The following is a 23,264-nucleotide window of genomic DNA, read 5'->3' on the forward strand; positions in this document are numbered from 1 at the left end:
GGGATCCTAAACCCCGGAGAGGCGCCTGTGGGGGAGGCCGACAGGTCGGGGCAGCCTGCCTGGAGCACCCCGCCCCCCACACCTGACACGTGCTTGTCACATGTGAGCGGGAAGGTGGGAACCGGCTGCGCGCCGTATGACGTGAGCGCCGCTCATGACCAAGCGCACTGGCTGGCGGCAGGTCACATGATAAAGGTTCCGTCGCGGTCCGAGTCACCTGACCGCACTGCTGGGCGCCCCGGAAGGGGGCGGTCGGTCGGTCACGTGACACGGGCGCCGCCGCGGGCGGGGCGGGGCGCAGCTCGGCCTCAGCCGGCCCCGCCCCCTCCTCCGCCCCGTGACCGGCCTGGCCCCGCCCCTCCCCGCGGAGCGGCTCCGGAAATGGTCGTGCTGGGCTGCGCTGCGGCTGCGTCGGGCCGCTCGGACTGAAGGAGACTGAAGGTAACGGGGGCCGGGGCGGGCTGGCCGGGCGGCGCCGCCTCCCTCGGCCATGCCGGGGCGGGAGCGGGGCCCGAGCAATCCGCCGCCATCCGCCCCCGGGGGAGCCTGGCCCCGCCGCCCCGGGCCCCGCGCCGCCCGCCCCGGCCCCGCGCCCGCCCGGCCACCACGTGGGGTGGGGGGTCGCGGCCCGGCCACGGCCGCATGGAGCCCCCGGCGCCCGCGCGCGGCTGGCGGGCGGGGGGAGCGGCCCTGCGCGGGCCTCGGGCTCGGCCTAGGTGGGCAGAGACCGGGATCTCGCTCCTTCCGCCCCGGCCCCCCGGGGCCCGCTGTCTCCGGCTCTGCAGGGCCTGATCCGCCCTCCCGCCGCCCGGATGTCCTCCGCCCCCCCCCCGTACGCCACATGGGGGGGGCCTGACCTCTTCCCCCCGCCCTGTTTCCGTGGGGCCTGCGGGCCCCCGCCCCACCGTCCACACACACATTCCTCGGCCCTGGTTCGCCTGCCAAGCCCACATCTCCGCCGTCTGGGGGGGGCGAAATTCCCCAGTGGGCCCCCCCCCAAGTTTCTGCACGGCCTGACTGATCTCCCGCTGTCTATAGCGCCTGATCCCAGCGGCCCTTTTCAAGGGCCCGTTGTCTATAGGGCCTGAACCGCCCCCCCCATGGTGTCTATAGGGTCTTAACGCCCCTCGCCCGCGTTTCCCCCTCCCACCCCCGCTGCCTATAGGGCTTGAGCGCATCCATTTCCTTCCCGAATTCCTGCCGTCTATAGGCCCCGAGGGTAGCTCCTGCCTCCCTCTGGTACGTATATGCCCTTATGGTTTGCCACGTCTGTGCCCCCCCACCCCCCCAATGCCTGGTGCGTATAATGGCCTGAGCCCCCGGCGCCCCCTCCCACACACACAATGCCCGGCGTCTCTATGCTATAGGGGCCTGAGCGCACCTCCGCCCCCCACCTGACCCCTCCCCTTAAATATCCGGCGTCTATAGGGGCCTGAATGGGCCTCTCTAGCCCCCTCCCCCATGCCTGGCCCCTCCCCCCAAGGCCTTTATCCAGTACCGAGCGGCAGCCCCCACGTGCTCTCGGCTCCCCCCCGTCCGTAGGCCCAGCCCCGGCCTCTCCCAAGCCGGTGTCTAGGCCCGGCCCCCACGTGTCGCCGCTGCCGCCCGGCTTCCTTCCGTCGGGCCCGGGCACGGCCTGCGGCGCCGGCTCTGGCTGCCTCCCCCCGGCGGCCGTGGCGCGGAGGCGCCGGCTCCCGCTCGGGCCTCTCCCGGGAAGCCATGGCCGCCGCCGGGAGTGACACGTGTCCTTGGCAGAGGCCGCCGCCGGGCCCTTCCCTCGGCTCCGTGCGCCGCCGGCACCAGCCCCGGCCGGGAAGGGCGGGCCAGTGGGAGGGGGCGCCTGTTGGATGGTCCCCGGGGAGCGGGCTCTGGGGGCCCCCCCGGGGAGCGGGCTCTGGGGGCCCCCCCGGGGAGCGGGCTCTGGGGGCCCCCCCGGGGAGCGGGCTCTGGGGGCCCCCCCGGGGAGCGGGCTCTGGGGGCCCCCCCGGGGAGCGGGCTCTGGGGGCCCCCCCGGGGAGCGGGCTCTGGGGGCCCCCCCGGGGAGCGGGCTCTGGGGGCCCCCCCGGGGAGCGGGCTCTGGGGGCCCCCCCGGGGAGCGGGCTCTGGGGGCCCCCCCGGGGAGCGGGCTCTGGGGGCCCCCCCGGGGAGCGGGCTCTGGGGGCCCCCCCGGGGAGCGGGCTCTGGGGGCCCCCCCGGGGAGCGGGCTCTGGGGGCCCCCCCGGGGAGCGGGCTCTGGGGGCCCCCCCGGGGAGCGGGCTCTGGGGGCCCCCCCGGGGAGCCTGTCCGGGGGGGGGTCCCCCACCTGCCTGGTACATATGGCGATGCAGGTTCTGGGGCCCCCCTGCCCTGGTGGTGGTGGGGGCTGGTGAGGTGCCTCACAGCTCATATCCCTGGGGCGTACGTGCTTGTGCTGCCTCTTTGCGGGGTGCCGCATGTCGCGCCCACTGAGCGCTCGGGATCCATTTGCTGCGCGCTGCTCCCTGTAAGCCTCTGGACTGTGGCCAGGGGGAGTTCAAAGCCGGGCTACCCAGGGGGCTGTTTACCCTTCTCCTGTCTGTGTTTTGCTCCATAAACCCGGTTGTGTCTGAGACGTTTTCCTGGGCACGCGCACTCTCCTGTATCAAAGCAGAGAGAAAAAAACAGGGATTCTTGCTGCCTTGCTTTCCAAACCGTTGGTTCTGGCAGGGTGGGGTGTGCATGTTTTCCAGGGAGGGGGCAGTGTCTGAAGTTGTGAGTGGGGGGTGTCCTCTGATCTGATCTCCGCAGCTATGTCTGTGGGGTAGCGGGAGCTCACTTATTCTGTGACCTCTCGTGAGAGCAGTCTTGGGGCTGCTACAAACATCCTTGAAGGGGACTTAATGTGAAACTGGCATTGAGGGCTCCTTGTTTACCCTCTCCGTGACTCCAGGTCAAAAGGGCTCAGTTTACAAGTAAAGTCACTGCCCTGCAGCTTCTTCCTGGCATCTGAGAAGGGAACTAGATCCTTCGGACTGGGGCACAAGGTTGGCGTGTACCGCCTGCGGGCTGAGCTCTGCCCCCCATTAGCATTTGTGGAGCCCCATGCCACTTCTTGCATTTCAGTAACAGTTCTGGAATCCAGTTCCCTCTCCTGCAGCTGGACTGGCCCTACAGGGCTTACAGGAGACAAAAGTACCAGAATAAAATTGGCCCCTAAAGCGGTCGTCTCTGACTCTGCTACACCCAGGGGATGGCGCTGTAGAGTAGGGAGGATCATTGTTCCATAGGCCTATTCCTGACTTGCTCTGCTTGGCTTGGGGCTGCAGGGAAGAACCAGGGTGAATGGTGCCTACACCCCTTCTCATCCAGAACACCTCCCCCCATCCCTGTTTAACCTCTTCTCTAAGATGGTGGCTGTGCCCTTCCTCCTCCGTTTCGCTCTGGTCCAATGGGCACAGCAATGCCAGGGATGTGCTACCTGCGGGAGCAGCCCAGGCACCATCCTCTGTGCCAGGAACAGAGAGAGGAGACGCACACTGCTTCCTCCTCCCTCCCCACCCCAGTACCAACAGCAGCTCTGCTGCCTGGATCCTGCTTGTGGAGGAGCAGAGAGACACTGAGTTCATGCTAGTTTAGCTCTGCTGCTCTAGGAATTGGAGGGGCCCAGATGCTGCCATCCTCCTCTCTCCCCCCCCCCCCCCCCCCGGAATAAGCACAGGAAGGATTATTCCCAAAAGCTCTGGGGGGGCTCGTGGTGGGTAATGTGTGATCAGCCTCTCCACAAAAGTGCTGTGGGCCTCAGTTATTTCTGCTCAAAGTCAGCACCTCCAGCAGCCCCAGTGCCATGCTAATGTGCGGCCCTCCTCAGCCCCAGCTTTTCCTTGGAGGTCTCCAGCCAGGCCTGACTCCGCTTGCTTTGGGATCTGATGCAACCCCAGCCCCTGTTGACTAGGTTAATACTCTGCCTCTCTTCCCTTATATTTCAGGCACTGGGGTCATATATTAGCCACTTCAAATAGCTGGGCTGTAAACTGGAGAGCAAGCTGTTTGCCTCCATACTAATTGCATATTGGGTGGTTGTTACAAAGGAGGTTAACGCCTTCCCTCTCATCCAAGCTGCAGCAGGGCTATTTTCAGGTGAACCTAGCAGGCAATTAAAATAGCTACCTAAGGAGCCGGATGTTTTTCTGCCTCCCATTAGGAAGCGAACGTCAAGCTAAGTGAGCTCCAGCTATTGATTCCACACAAGAGGTTGCTTTCTGAAATGTCTGGCTGACCTGGCTCAGGTTAGGGCAGGGGACTGGCTTAGTAAGAGCTGCTGGTGTCTTTGGCACTGTACGAAGCAGGGAATTCAGGCCTGGCCTCCAGGAGTTCCCAGGCTAAATGAGACCGAGTACGCCCTGTGGCCCTGATGTAGTGGGGAGCAGAGGGTGCTGCCATCTCAAGGTTGGAGCTAGCGGTGGGGTGGGTCTGAGCACCTGCTAGTGCTAGGCATTCCCTGGTCCAGGAGGAGGAATGCCTCGCTCCTCGCCCCTAGTGACTCCAGAGCAAGCAGGGGAATGCCGTGACACTTCGGTGTGGGGTGTCTGTGGATGAGATAGAAACCCTTTGTAATTCCTCATGACCCTGGCTCTCCTCTTGCCTCTCTGCAATCTGAGGCAGAGTCACTGGGGTGGTTTAAAGGTATTTTAGCACCTGGCTTAAATCTCAAACCTGCAAAAGGGCAGGAAGGTCCTGAGTAAGGGAGAACTTCTCCCGGCTCTGCCTGAGTGGGTGAGTCGGAACCCGGGAGCCCCCTAACCAGCAAAGATTTGGGAGGACTCTGAAGATGTGGACGCCCTGGGATCTAGCTAGTTTGTAAATATTTTGCTGTCTGTCCAATAGGGATGTAAAAGGTTTAGTGGTTAACCGGTAAGCGCTAGACTTGCTGTCAACCGACCTTAACCGTTAACCCTGGCGGCCACGTGCTGGCCGGGCCGCAACCCCAGCCCCCGCCGTGCCAGGCCAGGCCAGCCGGAGCGACCTCGGTTAACCAGTTAAACAATATAATTTTACTTGGTTAACGGGTTAATTTTTTAAACTGATATTTACGTCCCTACTGTCCAGTGCTCTGCCCAATGGGGCCCCGATCCTGCTGGAAACATGGGGGGCACTAGAGTACAATGAACCCTAATGCTGCCCTGCTGCTTGGGCAAGTTCTACCCAGGTCCAGCTGTTAATGAGCTGTTGCTGGGATGCTGATCAGGCAGGGTCAAAGGGAACATGTCCTTGGGGCTGTGTCAGCCTGAAGCTGGCGTGGCCCATTGTGCACGGCACTTCACAGGCAAAGAGGACGCTGTCCTTGCCCAGAGAAGCTTGCCTTGTAATAAAATCAAGGGCTGACAAACAGTCCCACACCCCAGGATGGAGGAGGAGAGCTCCACGGGTGGACACCAGTTCCCCAGGCTGCTGCTTACCCTGGGGCAGATTTTGAACCTCCATGTTGATGAGAGGGTGGTGGTTGTGCTCCTCAATGGAGGAGCCAGGGGGCCTGGCTGCTTGAGCTGACCAATGAGCCAGCCTATTCCCTATGCCACCTTGGTTCAGTCTCTGCAGTGCCCTTTATCTGCCCCTGTGGATGGGCTTTTAACCTGCTAGACCCAGGGGTTCATGGCTCTGGGCCCTTGGCCCATCTTGGGGTAGGCGAGGACAAGCTGGCAGTGTTAGGGCTTGGGCTCCTGGCTCTTGTGGGCTGGTATCTGGACATAACCTTTGAGGTGTTTGTTTAACGTGGATGGCTGGTCTAATCACTGTTGGGCTGACAGAGACCTTGAGTGACTAAAGCTTTCGTGTGTGCATGAGCACCTGACAGGGAGGAGGGGGGAGCACCCCCCCCCCCGAGTGATCAGGATGCCAGTCCCCTGAGCGCAATTCTGGTGTCTCCCTAGCATATGGCAGGGCCTGCTGCCTAGAGACCCCTACCCTGCTCCGTGAGCCTGCCTGCTATGGCCCGCAGCTTGGAGCTCTCACAGTTCTGCACCGGGTGGGGTCCCCAAGTGCAGAGCAGTGGGCATCCTCCTCCCAGTGCTCCAACTTGGCATTGGGAGTGGGCCCGCCAGGCTGGATTAGCAGGGCAGCAGCATTACACAATCTAGCATCACCAGCTGCCAGGAACAGCCACTGGCTGGTGCAGTGAGCTGCACTTGGGGAAGGAGGGTGGCTGAGGATTGCAAGGTGGCTTCTGGCCTCAGGGACATGGTCCTCCACTGAATATGGGCTTTCAGGGTCCCAGGAGCCTCTCTGCTGCGGGGAAGGTGAGGTGACAGTGCCCCATGTTCCGTAAATACCCAAGCTGGGGTTTAGCAAGGCCAAGGAATTTGCACCCTGGTCTGTAGGGGAGGTGGGTGTGGTCTAGAGGCCTGTGTGTGGTCGCAGGGGGTGTCCAGGCTCTGTCTAGTCCTGTTTCCCCACCTGTGAAATGGGAGCAGGGCCAGAGGCATGTCAAGGCCTTTGCTACTGAAGGGTTAAGTGACCCTGCATCTGTGGGGAGGGGCCTAAGGGGGGGAGGGGGGGAATCTCCCTGGAACCATATGGAATGGGATGGTGCCCACCGGGAGGCCATGGCATACACAGCCCCTAAATTGCAGTGGGCTTTTTGCAACCATGTCCCATGGCAAACTCCTCCCTGGTGTGCTGTGCCCTTCCCCCCACTCCGGCTCCCCAGCTGCCTGTCTCCCAGGTGGCACTGGTGCAGTTTCCTGCCCCTCTGCACCATCCTCCCTCCTGGCTGTGGTTTGCAGCTCCCCCATTTAGTGGCACCTGCACATTTCATTACCAGGCTGCCTTCCAGCTCCCAAGGGAGGAGGGTGATGCTGCTGCGCTGCCCCCTGCTGCCCCTCCCTCTTCTCGGAGGGCAGAGGTGTGTGTGGGGGGGGTCCTTGGTTTGCCAGAGCAGACTGCTGGTGGGGGGGAGCCTGGGTGGAGCTCTGGTGGAATCGCACAGCGTCTGTCTGCCTCCAGCCTGCGTGAGTGCCATTGGCACAGGTGGGTGTCTGGTTGCTTTGCATGGCGAGGGGAGAGGCAGGGCAGGGAGCGCCTGGCGTGGGGCTCAGCTCCTCTCCTGCCTGCCGTGGAGCGTGTGCAGCACGAGTGACTCATGCATGGAGACGGGTTTCTCTGACTGGTTTGGGCAGTGCTGAGGCCGCATGGCTCTGCCTGTGGGTGGGGTTTCGGATGCTCCCTGGCTCCTCAGGCTGGCTCTCCCTCTCGGTGTCTCTGCACTGCAGCAGACTCTGCGATCTGACCCTGGCAGGCATGTTCCCGTCCTCCCTGGGGTGGGGGCGGGGGGCTCTCCCCTGCCTTGCCCATGTTTGGCTCGCCTGGCCCTCCCCACCGCACGCGGGCAGGTTTGCAGGCTGATTTTCCTCTCTTGAAGTCAGTTGGATGAAAGATCTCTACAGACCCGCTCAGCTTGCCTAGCTTTTTCCCGGGGCAGGGGTGAGTATCCTTCTCTCTCCTGTCTGTGTGTGTCGGGGGGTGAGGCGGGTTCCCTACATGGCACTGTAATGATTGCTGTGTGTACGCCAGGCTGACCGGGTGTTCCGACTCTCCATGGGGAGTGCTCGGTGCTTGGTCTGGCTGCAGTGTGGATCAGAGCTGTGCTGGGGAGAGGCCTGCGAGACCTGGGCTCCCCCATTCCTGGGGGTGTCACTGCACAGTCAGGAACTTCTCAGCACTCCAAAGTCTCCCCCTCCCTCCCCCACTTTTTTGAGTAACTTGCTGGTGTTATCCCAAAAGAATATTACAATTCCCCCAAGCTCGGTGTTCCCCCGGGAAGGGCTGAGAGCCTGGGTATGCACTCCAGGCACCCTGCCAGGCTGCAGGGGAGGGGCCTAGGGCAGAGAGCCACACCCTGGGCCCTTGGCTTCTGCCCTGGATAGGTGGAGGAGGGGAGTTAGTGAGTGCTGGTCAGTCCCATCCAGCACCCTCTTTCCTGAGGTCTTGGGTAGGATTGTTGCTGTGTCATGTTCTCCAGGGCTTTGTCCAGGCTGGGGTTGGCAGCTGCTGAGTTCTGGGCTCTGGGCACATCCAAGGCTGCAGCCAAGCCACTCCTGGGCTGGAGTGGGCTGGTCAGCGCTGTGGGGTGCTGGTTCAGGGTGTATTCCAATGGCCGGGAGGCAGTCTCTGAAATGCCAGCCTTTGGTGGGGGCAGGGGTGCTGCCTGCACTGGGGGCGTTGGACCCAGCGCTGCGTACTATGGGGCTGAGAACGGCAGTGACCTCAGTGGGCACCTCTGCCCCTCGCAGATCCCCAACCCCAGGCCCCCCGGGGCGACCCCCAGCCCGCTCTGCAGACGCACATCTCCAGCGGGTTCTGTCATATGGGGTGCCCAGTGTTTACCATGCTGCACGGCAATGGGCATGCACGGTGCTTGGGCCTGCTCACCAGCCTGCTTCCGGCCGTGCAGGCCCTGCTTTGCAGGGCTTTGGTGCGGACTCCTGGGGGAGGCTGGGCTCTTCCTAGCCCCTCTGCTCAGACACAGGCAGCAAGGACCTGGTTGCTTTTAAAAGCCCCTGGACTGCAGCAGGTGAAAGGCTCCTGAAATGCGGTGGGACCCCAGGGGTCAGAGCTGAGGGCAGTGGGGAGGATGCAGGAAACGCAGGGCCCATGGACTGGGCCCGCAGCTCCTTTTCCCCCCTTATGTGACCCAGACTGCTGTGGGATCCTGCCCCTGGCAGCAACCTCTGGGGGGACTGGCCGTGATTCCCGGGGGTGCTAGGAGAGAGGGTCTGGCGGTGGTGAAGCTCCCCTGCACCGAGATGGCCGCCCCCTGATCTGCACTGGCTGTGCCTTCCCCATGCCTGGAATGCTGACTCTGAGCATCAGGTTACAGCGGGAGCCGGGCTCTGTTTGTTTGGCTTGGATGGCTGGGGAGGGTTCCCTGGCAGGCCTGGCCTGGGCTGCCTCTGGCTAGCGCTTCCATACGGCGGTTCTGTGCTCCAGCGAGGTTCAGTGGGTTCAATGGTCTTCTCTCTACCCCCCGGGGAAGGCGGCTCGGCTTGGTCTCAGGCTCCCCATGCTCTGTCACTGTGGCTTTTGCACTGTTACCAAGGGGGAGGGGAAGCAGCAGCAGCCAGGGAGTCCTCTCTGGGGCAAGGCCTGTCAGCATCGGAGATGGGTCTGGGCTCTCCCTGCTGCTCTCCGGATCCGGCACCCAGTGAGAACGGGGCAGGGAATCCCCCCCAGCAGTCCTCTCTCTGGCTGTGGGTGAGCACAGCCCTTGCTCGTGGTGCCAGTCCCAGCCTGGCACAGCAGGGAGCAGGGCAGGAACAGTGGCTGTGGGGCAGTTCCCAGCAGGAATCCCTGTGGGACTGTGAGGCTGCCGTGCCGTGGGGATCCAGTTCCCAGTGTGGCCTCCTTTCTCTAGAAACACGTTTGTCTGGCCTGTGGGAGCTGCAGGCCGATGGGGCGGGTCATGAGCTAGTGGGGAGCTGAGCCAGGGGGCCTGGCCTGCCCCTATTGTGTAGATGGGCCCAGGCAGGTCCCTGTAGCAGGGTTCAAGCCTAGGTCAGTGGATTCTTCACTCTTGCTGAGCTGGGGAGGCCTGGGTCCATGGGGCTCCCGACTGTCTGTGGCTAGTGGTCTCTGGGAGGGATGGGGTTGGCAGGCTGCATTCCCAAGAGAAGCTGCCACCCCCACGCCCTCTGCATGTCTGCGGGGAACCGACCCGGGCTTACTCTTGGGGTGTGATATGGAGGGGCCCCTGCAGTGTTTGGACTGCCCCCTGTAATTTCCTGAGAACTAATAAGGGGGGGATTCACTGAGGTTCCAGGTCTGTGGGAGAGATGTCTCCCCCAGCTCCTAACGATCTCAAAGCTGGGAGAGTTCTCGGCTTCCCCTCCCTCTAATCAGTGATTGTGGCTGGGTCCATTCTTGGCTGTGCGGGGCACGGCCGGGTTCCTGCTGCCTTGTGCCCTGTTTGGTCTCTTGACTTTATGGCACTTCCGACCTCCTGAAATGTTTGTCTGTTTGTATTGGGGAGGGGGTGGCAGGTGAGCCCGTACCTGGGGGTACAGGCTGCTCTGAGATAATCCCCCCATCCACTGTTGGTGTTACCTCAGTAGTGCACAGGGGTGAGGAGCCCTTTCCAGATATTGAGGGCACCCAGGACTTACTGTTGGTGGTGGGGTGTGGCCATGGGGAAGGGGAGACAGTAGAACATCAAGGAAACGAGGAATGTTTGAGGGAGAAGATAAATGGGACCAGGGATGATCATTGGGGTGGGGCCCCTGGATTCTAGACCACCAGCGCCCCTGCTGAGTGGCGTCCACTGAGCACTTCTGCGGGGATCAGTAGCAGGAGCTCGTGCAGTGTCTGCCCGTGCCTGGCTCTGGCTATTCGAGCTGCTCCTGGGACTGTGGTGGCCAATCTCTGCCTGAAACCCCGCTGCCGCGTTGGACTGTACTGGCTAGCTGCAGTCTGAGGCTCGTTTGTCCTGGCACGCAGACCTTCGGGCCCCAGGGGCCAGCCTGCTTGTGCTGCGGACTTGCGCGGACCCAGGCAGCAAAGTCATCAGCCAGCCCTTGCCGGAGCCGCCTGGGCTGAGACCTCGTTTTAGCCTTTGGGGAACTCCCTGCCCTCGGCCCAGCTCCTCTCTCTGCCCCGCTCACCCCAGGCTCCTTGCCGCCTCCGCTGAGCGTGTCCTTTGTTTCTCTGTCCGCAGATAGCGAGGGGATCCTTATGCAGCACCACATGAAATGAACAAAGCTCCACAGCCCACAGGAGGAGCCCCGACAGCCCCACACCCTGCCCCTTCTCCTGGACTTCCACAGGTAGGGCCCCTCTGCACCCCCTCCCAGCCCTTTTCTGAGGCTGATGGAGCATCTCCCCTCAGAGCCCTGCGTGTGCCTGATCCCAGCCATACTGTCCTCCGCTGAGATACGAGGTGAGACTCCTGGTCTAGCATTCGGCTCCCTGCTGACCAGTCCTGGGGTCAGGATTGGGCTCGCCAGGTGAGGGAGGCGTGCTCAGAGCCTGGAGCCCAAGGGGTGCTGGGCGCTGCCCAGCAGGGGGCGCTGTGTACAGGGTCCCAGGGATGTGGCTTTGGGGAGCCCTGGTAGCTGCTGTGCCAACCTGCTCCTTCCTTGTCTCCCTGCAGTCGGCGTTTCCACCTGGTCAGACGGCACCCGTGGTTTTTAACCCGTCGCAAGCTACACAAATGAATACGCCTTCCCAGCCTCGACAGGTAAGGGGGCACTGGGGCGGGGCCGCTGCCGGCTTCCTGGGGGCCACTGGGACTCCTGCTGCCTTATGGCTGTCAGGTTCTCTGACGGCCAGGGGTGGTTGCTGCCTCCCAGTTGTGTGGTTCTCTGGGTGGCTGCGCCTCGGGGCCTTTGATCCGCTGGCGAGCAGGTTTTGTGGTGCTGAGCTGGCCCCAGCTCTAAGTCAGGCTGGAGGGCTCCAGCGTGCCAGGCAGAGGGAGGGCAGAGCTACCCGGACTCTCCCCTGAGCGGGGCTCTGGCCCTGTGGTGCGCGCAGCCGTGTGTGTGGAGGAGGTGGGCCTGAATGAACGTGTGCTATTCACTCGGGAGTGGGAGAAGGGGTGACTGCAGGGGAGCTGTGAGGGGATGGATGTCGGTCGGTCTGTCTGTCTGCCCGCCCTCCCTCCTGGCCTGCGTCCCCTTCCTGCGTCCACAGCGCAGAGCTGCTGGTGTTTGCCCCCACCCCCTCCCAGGCCTCACAGTCTTGTCTGAACCTGAAGTGACCTTGCTTCTTCTTTCCTCTCCCCTCGCTCTTTCCTGTCTTAGTTTCCAGCAGGGCCTCGTACTTTACACCAGCAGGTACTAACCAGCCCCTGCTCCCCGCATGCCGTACGGACCCCCGGGGGTGCAGCCACATGGTGTTTGTCTGGATGCTGCAAGGAAACGGCGGGGCTGGAGGAGTGGGAGGGTGTGGGCTGCTGCACTGGGCACCAGGGATGACTGGTCTGGGTTAACGCAAGGAGCAGGAAGGCTTGGCAAAGTCTCACGTGGTTCCTTGTGGCCCAGGACCCCTGCCACATTCTCAGGCCAGTGGTGGTCCCACCGTGGGGAGAGCGGGTGACTGGATGCGCAAAGACAGTGGGTCCCGAGCGCTGGTTGAATTGCACCAAACTCCGAGTGCACGTGAGCCAGGAGCCAGACTCTGGGGCTCTGCAGGGCCGGACAGACAACTGGAATGGGGAGCTGGGGGGTTTGACTGGCCCAGTGGGCTGCTGACACAAACAGCTCAGTGCGCTGGGATCTCTGCTGGCCGTGTGGGTGTCTCGGGGTGGGGGGGAAGGGGGAAAGAGGTGTCCTTGGGTAGGAGGCCATAGGAGTTTCACTGCAGCGTCTGTACCTTGACGTGATTCCTGCATGAAGCTTGGAGCATGTGGCTGCTTCTCTGCTACCAGCCCCACAACCCACTCTGCCCCACAAAGCTGCTTCTGCCTCTGACTGACCCACGGGTGGTCTCGCCCTTGCTCCTCAGATGGACTAGTCCCCTGGCAGCGCCCAGGGCAGCACCCCAAGATGGCAGTCAGCCTGTCCCTTACTAAAATGGCTCCAATCTCACGCAGTGGCTGCAGGGCGAGGTGGACCCCGTCCCTACTCTGCTGCCAAAGCAGAGGGGGCAGCTGGGGTGGGCAGCTTGTTGGTAACTATGGTCCCTCCCCTGACTTTTCACCTCCCTCTGCACCCCCCAGCTGTGAAGTTGGCTCCACACCTTGTCTGGCACAGTGGGGTCACATGGCGGTTCACGGGCTGGGAAACACCCTGCAGTGGGGCCGAGCATTTCTGTGGAGGGGAGGAGCTGCGGTGGCTGGTGGGGGACACGCGTCCGATTCACCTCTGGACGGTTGGTTGGAGTTGGTTGCTGGAAGAGGTGCACTGGCTCCCGAGGCTGGGCTGCGCATTGGCATTTCCTTCACACCAGCTGTGCCCTGGAGGTGGCAGCTCTGGGCTGTCTGTACTGATCAGACGCGGGCCGGAGAGGGGATTCCAGCACTGTAGCTGCTGCTTTGTCTTAGGTCAGGTCGAGGTCTGTTGTTAAGACCCGGCTTGGGCTCTGGCTGGCCTAGCAGGGCAGAGAGGCCCATTCACCACCTGCATAGTCCTGCCTCTTGGTGCGTGAGTGGAGTTTGCCAGAGGGGCACTCCGCAATCTGCAGATCGTCTCTGCTTGTCCTGCCCTTTGGGGCCTTGCTGCCCGGAGTCTGGCTGAAGACCAGGGTGGCTCGTGGAGATGGAGAAAGACATAGGGTCTGATGGGAGGAGGAGAGGGGAGTTGTAGCTCATGGTGGTGGGCCCTGGTGCTGCTGGGGTCCTGAAGCTGAGGCCCATCCCAGATCAGCAGGTGTCAGCAGCTCCCCTTTGTACTCAGGATGTGGGCCCTGAAAATGGGCAGTCCAGGCTGTGAAATGAGTCCCTCACCCTCACGCGCAGTGTCTGGAGGCACGTTCTGGGGCTGAATGGCAGAAAGTGCCCTGGCTCACGGCATCCTGGGGGAGGGAAGTTGAGGGGCTGCTGTGGTCTTTTTGCCCAGCTCTTGCATGTGGAGAGGGGTTAGGTCCCTGAGCCTCCTGCCAGCCCAGCGGGCCGTGGCCCTGAAGGTATCGCCTGGTGCCAGGGCTGCCTTCTCGTGCATTAGGGGTGCAGCATCTGTGCCCATGAGACACGCTTGCTTTACTGCTCTCCCGCCTGGCCCTCCCCTCTGACCTTCCCTTACAGCCGGGCGGCTCTTGTACCAAAAGCCCGCTTGAGCTCCGGCTCCCCCGACAGCAGTGTTCGCCTCTGGCCTAGCAGCGCTCGCCTGTCCTGGGGCCTGGGACCTTGTGAGGCTGTGGGGTAACTCCTGTCTCTTTTCTCTTCCTTCTCCCCTTGTGTGTGTGCTCGCTAACAGGGAGGATTCAGGTCTCTTCAGGTAACGCTTTTTCATTACCCCTGCTCAGGTGGTGCTCTCGGCTGGGGAGTGGGAGACAGGGCACGTGGTGCGTGTGTATGTGTGTGTGAACACGGTGCTACTATCTGCCATGCTTCACTCCGCTGGGACTGTTGGTGGACTGCTGCTCTGGGGCTCAGGATTGGGATGCAGTAATTTCCCTCCCAAGCCCAGGGGGCCTCTGATGTTACACTGGGGTCTGGAAAGGCTCAGGGCTGCTCCCACTTAAAAGGAGACCCCCAAGGAGAAAGATGCAGGACTGGACTTGCCTGGTGTACCCCAGCACCCCCCACAGCAGCTGGTTAATGAGATGGTCCCTCCTTGTGCTCCCTATGTATGCAGAGCGATTCCACCCAGCTCCAGCTGGTTGCTCAGCTGCATCTGTAGGGCAGCCCATGGAGATGACATGTCCCAGAATTCAGTGCTCTTGCAGTCCCAGCTGCCTGGCTGGCTCGGGCCTGTAGTCTCCACAGGCCACAGCATCTGTATTGAGGGTGCTGCGAGTGGCTGTGATCAGCTCTGTTAGGCTTGCGGCCTTTGGCTGGATGGAGTTTGAGCATTGTGCTTAAGGGGAATAGGGGGAGACAGATTGTCCCACTTCCTGTGGTTCCCTACAGGTGCCTTCTGTGAGTTGTAGTTTTCCATGGCTGTTCGAGGAATGATGGGAATTTTTGCTAGGGGAAGAGAGTAGGGCCCAGTCCATCCCCACTAGTGTCAATGGAGCTGAGCCAACCTGGGGCACTGCACACCTTGGGTCCTGCAGTGAGACACCCATGGCCCCAGGGGTGGGAGGAGCCAGCTGGGGATTGCAGCCATCTTGTGATGGGCACAAATGACAGCTATGAAATGGTCCTGCCACTGCATGAAGCTGGTCATGTGTGCTGCCAGGTGACCATCTCTTAGCGTCTGGGCACCATGTGTCAGAAGGGTCCCAGAGATACACCACAAGCTGTGTGGGCATGCCATGCCATGCCATGCCTTGCTGTTGGTTCCTCACACCTCCTGCCCTAGACTGACTTTCCTATCCCAGCTGGGGGGCGGAACATTAGCTGTCTGCTTGTGGTCCCAGCTCCGGGGGTAGTGATAGCTGCTGTCCAGCCCTCTGGATAAGGGATGCAGAGATGGGAAGCAGCTGCCTTTGTGGGGCGTGGAGCTAGGGAGTCCTGGCACCCTGCTGGGACTAACTGAATGCCACTGTCCTTCTCTCCCAAAGCATTTCTACCAGAGCAGGGCCCAGCCTCCGACAAGTGCTTCCCGGGTGCAGAGTAACACGTCGGCCCGGCCCGGCCCACCTGCTCATGTCTATCCAGCTGCTTCCCAGGTGATGATGATCCCCTCCCAGATTTCCTACCCTGCGTCGCAAGGAGCCTATTACATCCCAGGACAGGTGAGGGCTGCATCCGGACACTGGGTTCCTTGGGCTTCTGCTCCCTGCAGCATGAGGCTCAAACTGGCTTTGAAATGGGGGTGTGGTATCATCAGGACAGAATTGGCCACCAGATCATCTTATTCGGAGTGGGAGGGAAGGCTCTGGGGCTCCCCCATGTGAAGTCCTTTGGACCCTGACCCTCTTTCTCTGCTGCCCCATGCACGGGGCCCAGCCCCATGCCCTCTGCAAGCCCGTCGTGCTGCTGTTGGGGTGGAAAGGCTGGTGCTGAGTGACACCATGTGTCACCTCTGCCCCAGGAAGCCTCGAGGGCCAAGTGTGGTATCGGGCCCTGCTCGCTGCTGGACTGGCAGGGACTGACTGCCTGCTCCGCTGAGCCATGTCCCATGGGGCTGGCAGCCTGGTGCCAGAGCCCTCCTGCTCTGCAGCCTCGCCCATTCCCTAGGTCCTGCCCTCTGTGACCGTTGCTGGGAGAGTCTCCTCCGATCTCTGGCGTGAAGATGTGTGCTCCAGGGTCTGGCAGGCAGTAATCAGTGTGTTCTCTGCCCACCCAGGGTCGCTCCACGTATGTTGTTCCAACTCAGCAGTACCCAGTCCAGCCGGGCGCCCCCAGCTTTTACCCTGGAGCCAACCCCCCGGAATTCGGCACCTACGGTAAGGGCCCCCGGAGTCGCTGTTTCTCTTCCATTCAGTCTGGTGTGGGAGTTTGGGGCGCCTGAAACCACGAGGCTGATGCCACTGGTGACAACCAGACAGCGTGCGATTACTCCCATCGAGGCTCCACTGTGCCCTGTGCAACTCTGCTGATGCTCCTCAATCCTGACCTGCAGCCCCCTTTGCTGCTTGCTACTCCAGCCCTGGGCCCCACTGTGCCCCACACAGCTCTGCCGATGCCCTGGGCTTCCCACACTTTCAGCTCTCCTGATGCCCCTGAATCCCGGCTAGCCCTGCTCCCCAGCTCTGGCCTCCATGCAGCCCCTTGCTATTCCCTATATAAAGGCTGTGGATCCTGCCATGTTCGTTTTGTGGGATGCGTGTCCCATCGGAAGGGGGTGTGAATTTCACCCCCTGCACTCCTCCCTTAGCGCCCCGGAGTTGGGGGGTGAGAGTTTTCCCTAGGAACGTCCCTTTCCTCATTCCCGAACTGGTCCCTGCCAAAGGAGAGGGGTGGGGAGTGTTGTTCTGCGGGAGGAGGGCACTGCCAGAGGGTAGGAGAGATGTGAGCGTGGGGCTGAAATGAGTGGGCAGAACACTGAGGCTGGCCCACCCCATTAGGGCCCCCTGCCCGCCTACCCCCAGTGAGGGCAGCTTAATGTTTAACTGTCCTGGCAGAGAGGCCGGGCAGACTTTAGCCCCAGCCTGCCCTTTGGTCGCTGTGGAAGGAAACAGGCAGCAGCCCCAGAGTCAGCTGTTCCCTAAATAAACACGGGGCCAAGCCAAGGGCTCAAGGGGGAGTATGGAAGGGGGCTCCCATGTGCCCCCCCTACTTGCCATGGCTTCTCAGTCCCCCCCCTTCCCCAGGTTGCCCTTCCTTGGAGTGGAGCGGTGTGTTTGTGCAGCCAGCCGCCCCGCCCCTCCCCCACGCTGCGCTCACATGGCCAGCAGGGCTGTGACTATATTTAGTCTGGATCCATCCCGGGCGGGCGTCTCTGCAGACACAGCAATGTGAGCTGCCGGGGCCTGCGTCCCATCCCATCCCCAGCAGCGGCCGCCTCTGGACACGGTACCAAAATGGGCTGGCCCTGAGACAGGTAGGTGCAGCCCCTGCTCCCCAGCTGGGATTCAGCATCTTGGAGAGAGCCGGACGCTGAGGCTTGCTGGGCTGGGCTCCTCTAACCTCCAGGTTAGGCCTGTCTGTGTCTCATCCTCAGCTTGGGGGTGGGGTAGCTGATAGGCCCCAGCATCTCTTGACCACATGTTCTTGTGTAACAGCAGCTAGTCAGCAGTGGTATCTGCAGCCTTGTGTGTGAGTCATGGCAGGCTGGCTGGGCTGCTGCGGCTGGCCAGAGCCCCTCGAAGGAGATACAGGGCAGGTGACTCATCCGTGCCTCATCTCCCTAAAGCAGCAGGCCAGTGGGAGTGGCAGCTTCCTGCTGGAGGCCCGGGAATGACGTGCAAAAGGATGTTGTGGGTCAGGGTTGAGGGGTGTGAACAGGGCTGTGGAGGGAAGGGGTCTGGGCTGTGGGCGTTGGGCTGCAGGTATTGGCAGACTTGTGTGGTAGGGAGCTGCATTGCTCTGCCCCGTGGCTGCTTCTCACCAGTGCACAAGGCCTCCAAAATCACTAGTAAATGTCTGTCCTGGGATGCTGCTGGCTGCATGGGTCAGAGGAGGGACCTGACACGCCGGCTTCCCAGCCCCTTGCTGCTTCCAGCTCCCTGTCAAAGCATCGTCATTCGGCGCTCTCGGCAGGTATTCCTCTTGGTGGTCACCGGCCATCAGAAGGGTCTTCTAAGGACCTGGCTTCTAGGAGCCTGGCCACAAATGCTGTGGGAGGCTGAGCTGAGGGAGGGTGGCTGGCTAAACTCTGTGTGGAAACTACACTTCCCAGCATCCTCTCTAGTTGGCAATTGTACCTCTTCCTCCATCTTGTTCTGAGCCTCCTGGTGTTGCATACCTGGGCTCCACCAGCAGCCAACCCTGGCAAAGATAAGGGTAGTCAGGTGTGGTTCCTGGGCAGTCTGGCTCCCAGACAGTGAGGCTGGGGGAAAGCTCCAAGGGGCCTGTAAGAAACAGGGCTGGCTTGAACCTGCAGCTTTGAGCTGGCGTCGGGTGCTTCAGATGGGAGGGGCTCTTGTTCCTTTGCTGAGCCCCTGCAATCACTTGCTGAGGGCTCTGTCTGTACCTGGGGATGGTGGCTCATCACAGGACCAAGAGTCAGGAGATCTGGGCTCTGTTCCCAGCACTGCCACTGACTCACCGGGTGACCTTGGGCAAGTCACTTCCCCTCTGTACACAGGCCCTCGAGCCCTCGGGGACCACGTGTTCTTATGGATGGAGTAACTTTTCTGGGTTATTCTCTCTTCCCTCACCATCTCCACCCCCCGCCAGCTAGCAGGACCATTGCTGGCCAGCCTGTCTGAACTCCCCCACGCTTGGTTTGCCTTGTGGCTGCTTCCTGGCCTGAGCAGCGAGTGCGCTGCTGGGGTGTGTAGGTGGCCAGTGGGGTGGGACAGACCTAAGCCCTGGTGTGGAGATTTGGAGCCTCCATTAGTCCCCGCTAATGCTGCTGCTGATGATTTAAGGGTGTTAGGGGCCCAGGAAAGTGCTGGATTTGGGAAGAGGCCAGGCTCCCACCTGTTACTGTCTCTCCCTCCCCGTGCTGGCATCCATCTCACGGTCGGCTGCCCTGCTGAGGGAGTGTGGGGGGCATCTGTCTGGCCCGTCGTTCAGGGAAGGCTGGCTGCTGTAAAGCTCAGGCCAGGGGCTGACACTCTTCTTCCTTGGACGCCCTCCTGTGCCCGGGTCATGCTCTTGTGTTCCCCGGACACCTTACCTATGGGCCTGGTTCTCCATTGGTGATCTGGGCAGAGACAGGGTCTCTGCAGAGAGCTGATTCCCAGTCCTGGTTCTGAGACAGACCAGCTCTGACTTGCGCTGTCTTGACTGCTTGTGTCCATCTATCAGTCACCCTGGATCTGAGCAGCCAGCCCGTGCTGCTGCTCCTTGCCCCGCATCACTGTTCCTGGGGCTCTTGGTTGCCCTGTTCTGTCCTGGTTTGGCTGAGACTGATCAGCATCTTCAGCTGGGAGTCATGGGACCTTGCAGCAGCCATGGAGTTGGGGGAGCCCAGGCATGTTGCCCTTGTTGTGACCCTGGCTCATGCTGGGGGGGTCAGGCTACTACCTGGTGCTGTAGTCCAACTGTGTGGGGATGCTGGCTGGCCTAACAGCCATGGGTCTGGTGAAGGTCCTGAGCCCCAGCTCTCCAGCCATCGGGGTGAAGGGCTCTAGGGTGTGAGCAGAGTGAACTGACTGCTCTGTTTCTTACTCACTTCTCCTCGGAGCTGGGGCGGATGCAGCCTGGTGTGAGGAAGATAAGGCCGGGGAGCTGCTGCTGCAGAGCTGGGGCACCAGGAAAGCAGCCGCGGGAGCTGACACCTGAACCCCGGCGCTTGCCTGGGACTTCCTGTCTCTCGGGATGGGACATGGACTCCACACACACACACACAGGCTTCCTTCTCTGCCCAGCTGATAGGCTTGGAAGGGGGCTGGGTGGGAGCTTGAGCTGTCCTGTAGCATTCTGGGAAGTGTAGCTGGGCCTGGAGTAGGGATTTCTTTCCAGCTGCCTTCTGCCAGCTGAGGCAACCTTGGTGGCAAGTTTAACTCCTACCTGCCAGGGGGATGGCTTCCCTGTGCCTTGCCACTGGGTAGGGCTGGGCTTGGGGCTGGCTAGCCCTCCGCAGCAGGCAGCTGGACGTGGGGGCAGCTCGGGTACGCTCTGCATCATGGGGAAGGAATGCTCGGAAGTGCTGGTTGGTCCTGTTGTTCAGGTTTGGGACATTCCTGAGACTGCCGGGAGAGGATCCCGCCCCACTGAGCAGCCCATGGGCCTCCCGTGTTTATGGGCGCAGCAGCTCATTGGGTAGTGCTCTGGTGCTCTAGAGGGCTCTGACCCCCAGCAACCCCGAGTGGCTCTGGGCAGGGAAGGCCAAGCAAGAGCTGCCTGGGCTGTGAGGGAGGAGCTGCTCTGCTGGGCCTGCCTGGCAAAACTCCCGGCCCGCGAGCAGTGGGGGTTCCTTGGGGGGAACTGCACTTGCTCAAGGGCCCACAGGTATTTGCCTCTGGCATGGTGTCTGGTGTCTCAAGGCTGTTAGTCCCGGCTGCTGCCCGGTGCCCTGACTCTCTCTCTCTCTCTCTCTCTCCTGTCCCAGCTGGTGCCTATTACCCTGCTCAGGGGGTGCAGCAGTTCCCAGCTGGGGTCCCCGCTGCCCAGGTCATGATGAACCAGCAGCCGCCCATCCCGACAAAGCGAGAGCGCAAGACGGTAAGGGGGGGTGGGGGGGTTTCTCTGCTGCCTCCCATGGGAGCCCTGTGCTGGTGACTCCCCACCAAGGGGTGGAGCTTTTTGTGGGGTGCCTGAGAATGGCTCACGGCTTGTTGGCCGCCGCTGCCCCCCCCCCCCCCCCCCAAGCTGAAAGTGCTGCCCCTGTGGGGAGTGAGGGGCCAGAGCCCAGCTCCGTGGGAGGCCGCCTGGCCAGGCCCCTCTCACCCATCTTGACGCGCACTAAGCAGGGAGCGGGCGGGACTGCGTCGTCCCCTCTGTGGGTGGGGGCGAGGGGGGCCGTGTGTGGCGCTGTGCAGGGGAAGGGGGCGGTGGTGGTTAGGAGAGGGAGCCCGTGGCTGGGTCTCGGTTGTGTCTGCACAGTCAGGCCCGACCTTCCCTGTCCTCCCTGGTGGGGAGAATGTGCTGAGTCACGGCTGCTGCGACTGGGGGTGGGTGCTGCAGTTGCCAGCCGGTGCCTGCCGGAGCTGCAGTAATGCTGTTGCTCAGAGGCTTGGCACAGGATCTGTTTATAGCATTAAGCCGCCCTCGGTGAGCGCTGCAGCTTGGGTCTGCTAGGACCCCTTCCCCGGGGGAGGGGGGGGGCGCAGATCCTCCCCGGGCTCCACCCTGGCTCATGTAGGGACATGTTTCTCCGTGGCTTGTAATTCAAACCCTCTGCCACCTCGTTTCCCCTGGCCCTTGCTGCCTGGGCAGCTGAGCACCTGCACTGCTGTTGAGTCGGAGATATGCGGGGACCCTGCTTTGCTGGGAGCCCATCTGCCCAGGCTATGCATCTTGATGCTGTGGCAGCAGCAGGCCACCTCGGCAACCTGGCAGGGAAGAGGCACCTGCGCCTCTTGGAGCTGTCTCTGAGTCAGCCCACGTTGGACGGGGAAGAGCTGTCTGTGCCCGGGGCAGCCTGTTGCCTCCTCCATGCCAAGCTGGGCAGCAGACAGCTTGGGCCCCTCCGTCTGCTCTGCCTGTTATCGGAGGCAGAATTCCCACTGCAATGCTGGGGGTTGGGGTGCAGGCCAGGGGCTCTGTGGTATGCGGATGTCCGGTCTGTTGTGGGGCCTGGGCCATTCCCAGGGACCATGGTGCAGTGTTGGGGTCTCCATGCAGCTGGGGCAGAGGTGACCCACATTCTGCCCTGCCCCGAGGGGCACAGCAGAGACAATGGATCCCAGCCTACTGTGCCCCACTTGTTCACCTACATTCTCCACACAGGCACCCCTCTGCAGCAAGGCTGAGCCTGATAGGCAGGGGGCGGCTCAGAGTGTGGTGCAGGCTGCACTGGCCGGGGGGATGGGGGAGGCTATTGCAGGACCAGGAGGAGGAGACTAGCACTATCCTCAGGAAGGGTCGAGGGGCCCTTGCGGTAGGTAGCTGCCATGTGGCTTGGAGTGTGACTGCCCTGGCAGCAGTGGGGATGTCTGCTATGCTGGGGGTGGGGTGTTCTCAGGGCGTCGCTGCACCATGTGCAGGCAGGGTGGAGACTCCTAGAACCCGGCTTGTCTTGCCCGCTGTCACGGAGTCCCTGGGCGATGCTCTGGAACTGCTCCCCATGAAGCCAGTCAGGACTCTGGGGAAGTCTCCTTTCTGTGAGCAGCCTGTCTTCAGCACACACAGCTTCCACCTTCCTGGGTCTGACCTCAGAGCATTCAGCATCCTCTGCCCCTCCGTGCGCTTCCCATAGCGAGTCCGCCCAGGCGGGGTCTTGGGGAAGCCAGAGGGTCCTGCACCCCAACTCCGCAGTCAGACGTGACTCTCAGCCAGCCAGTAAAACAGAAGGTTTATTAGACGACAGGAACATGGTCTAAAACAGAGTTTGCAGGTGCGGAGAACAGGACCCCTCAGCTGGGTCCATTTTGGGGGCCAGTGAGCCAGACAAACATGTCTGCACTGCACTCCATGTCCCAGCCAGCCCCAAACTGAAACTCCCTCCCACCCCTCCTCCTCTGGGCTTTCCTGGGCCAGGAGGTCACGGGATTCCTTTGTTCTCCAACCCTTTAGCTCTCACCTTGTAGGGGGGACGGGCCCAGGCCATCAGTTGCCAGGAAACAGGGTGTTAGCCATTCTGTGTGTCCAGGCCCCTGCACACACCTGCCTTCTAGGGCTCTGCAATGATCATACACCCTTACCCCACCACCTAGATACTTAAGAACTGTATAGGAGAAACTGAGGCACCCCCACACTATTCAGAGGAACCATTAAGAACAGTCCCACTTTGTCACACCCGCCCCCCTGCCAGTTCCAGGGCAGGGTTGTTCCTTACAGGCTGGGGGCCTGGGGTCCCACTGCTGCCCGAGGGGGTCTCACCCTGGGTTACAGCCTGTCCAGGGCAGGGGCATGAGACGCCAGGACAGATGCAGTGGAGTGTTCAGCCAATGGGGACGCTCAATTCCCTGAGCATTGTGACACCCCCTTTTCTCATACAATCAGAATGACAGGACTGTCCCACTGCCCAGTTTGGGGAGGGGAATATGGGACTCTCTCAGTGCCCTGCTGGGGTAGGGTGTGGAGGGGGGAGATGCTTGGATTGTCCCACTGCCCAATACCAGGCTGTATTGGGTAGGTGGTTGCTGTCTTGGCTGGGGCTGCTGGTCTCTCCTTCCCCGGGGGTGTGGGGTGGCTTCTGCCTGGCCCAACTGGTGCTGATGTACCCAGCACAGCAAGAGGGCTGCTCTGCCATTGGCTGCCAGACAGAGCCTCTGTGACCTCACAGGCTGCTGCTAAGTGCCTTCCTCCCCCTGCCCTTGGCCTGGCTACTCCCCCTCCAGCAGCCAAAGTCCCATCCTGGCTGCTCTGGGGCAGGAGGAGCCGTTTCCTCCTGGCCTGGCCTCTGTGGGAGGGGGGAGCTGGGGAATGTGCCGAGCAAGCGGGAGTGAAATGGCAGCTGGCTGCGGCGTCGCTGGCCCCCTGCCATGGGCTGTGTGAGGTCCCAGCCGAGCGCGTGTTGGAGCGGGGTGAATGCTGCGCTCCACGTGGCTACAGCAGC

At 62.1% G+C, this 23,264-nt stretch overlaps 1 protein-coding gene across 11 annotated transcripts in view; it reads left to right on the forward strand.

Moving 5' to 3' along the window:
* Positions 1 to 336: 336 nt before the first annotated feature.
* EIF4G1 (eukaryotic translation initiation factor 4 gamma 1) overlaps positions 337 to 23,264 on the forward strand; it is a 46,396-nt gene continuing 23,468 nt past the window's right edge. For 6 of the 11 annotated variants that reach the window (XM_073359209.1, XM_073359214.1, XM_073359212.1 and 3 more), the window contains exons 1-8: positions 337 to 441; positions 10,661 to 10,769; positions 11,096 to 11,182; positions 11,745 to 11,777; positions 13,857 to 13,877; positions 15,109 to 15,282; positions 15,837 to 15,936; positions 20,154 to 20,266. In XM_073359209.1, the coding sequence (XP_073215310.1) occupies positions 10,695 to 10,769; positions 11,096 to 11,182; positions 11,745 to 11,777; positions 13,857 to 13,877; positions 15,109 to 15,282; positions 15,837 to 15,936; positions 20,154 to 20,266 (603 nt within the window). In that variant the 5' untranslated portion in view covers positions 337 to 441; positions 10,661 to 10,694. Of the gene's footprint in view, positions 442 to 7,203; positions 7,435 to 10,660; positions 10,770 to 11,095; positions 11,183 to 11,744; positions 11,778 to 13,856; positions 13,878 to 15,108; positions 15,283 to 15,836; positions 15,937 to 20,153; positions 20,267 to 23,264 lie in introns of those variants that run through there. The other 5 variants (XM_073359218.1, XM_073359220.1, XM_073359210.1 and 2 more) reach the window with 4 other exon arrangements.

This window comes from Lepidochelys kempii, chromosome 9 (assembly GCF_965140265.1).
Source record: "Lepidochelys kempii isolate rLepKem1 chromosome 9, rLepKem1.hap2, whole genome shotgun sequence".
Lineage (NCBI taxonomy): Eukaryota > Metazoa > Chordata > Testudines > Cheloniidae > Lepidochelys > Lepidochelys kempii.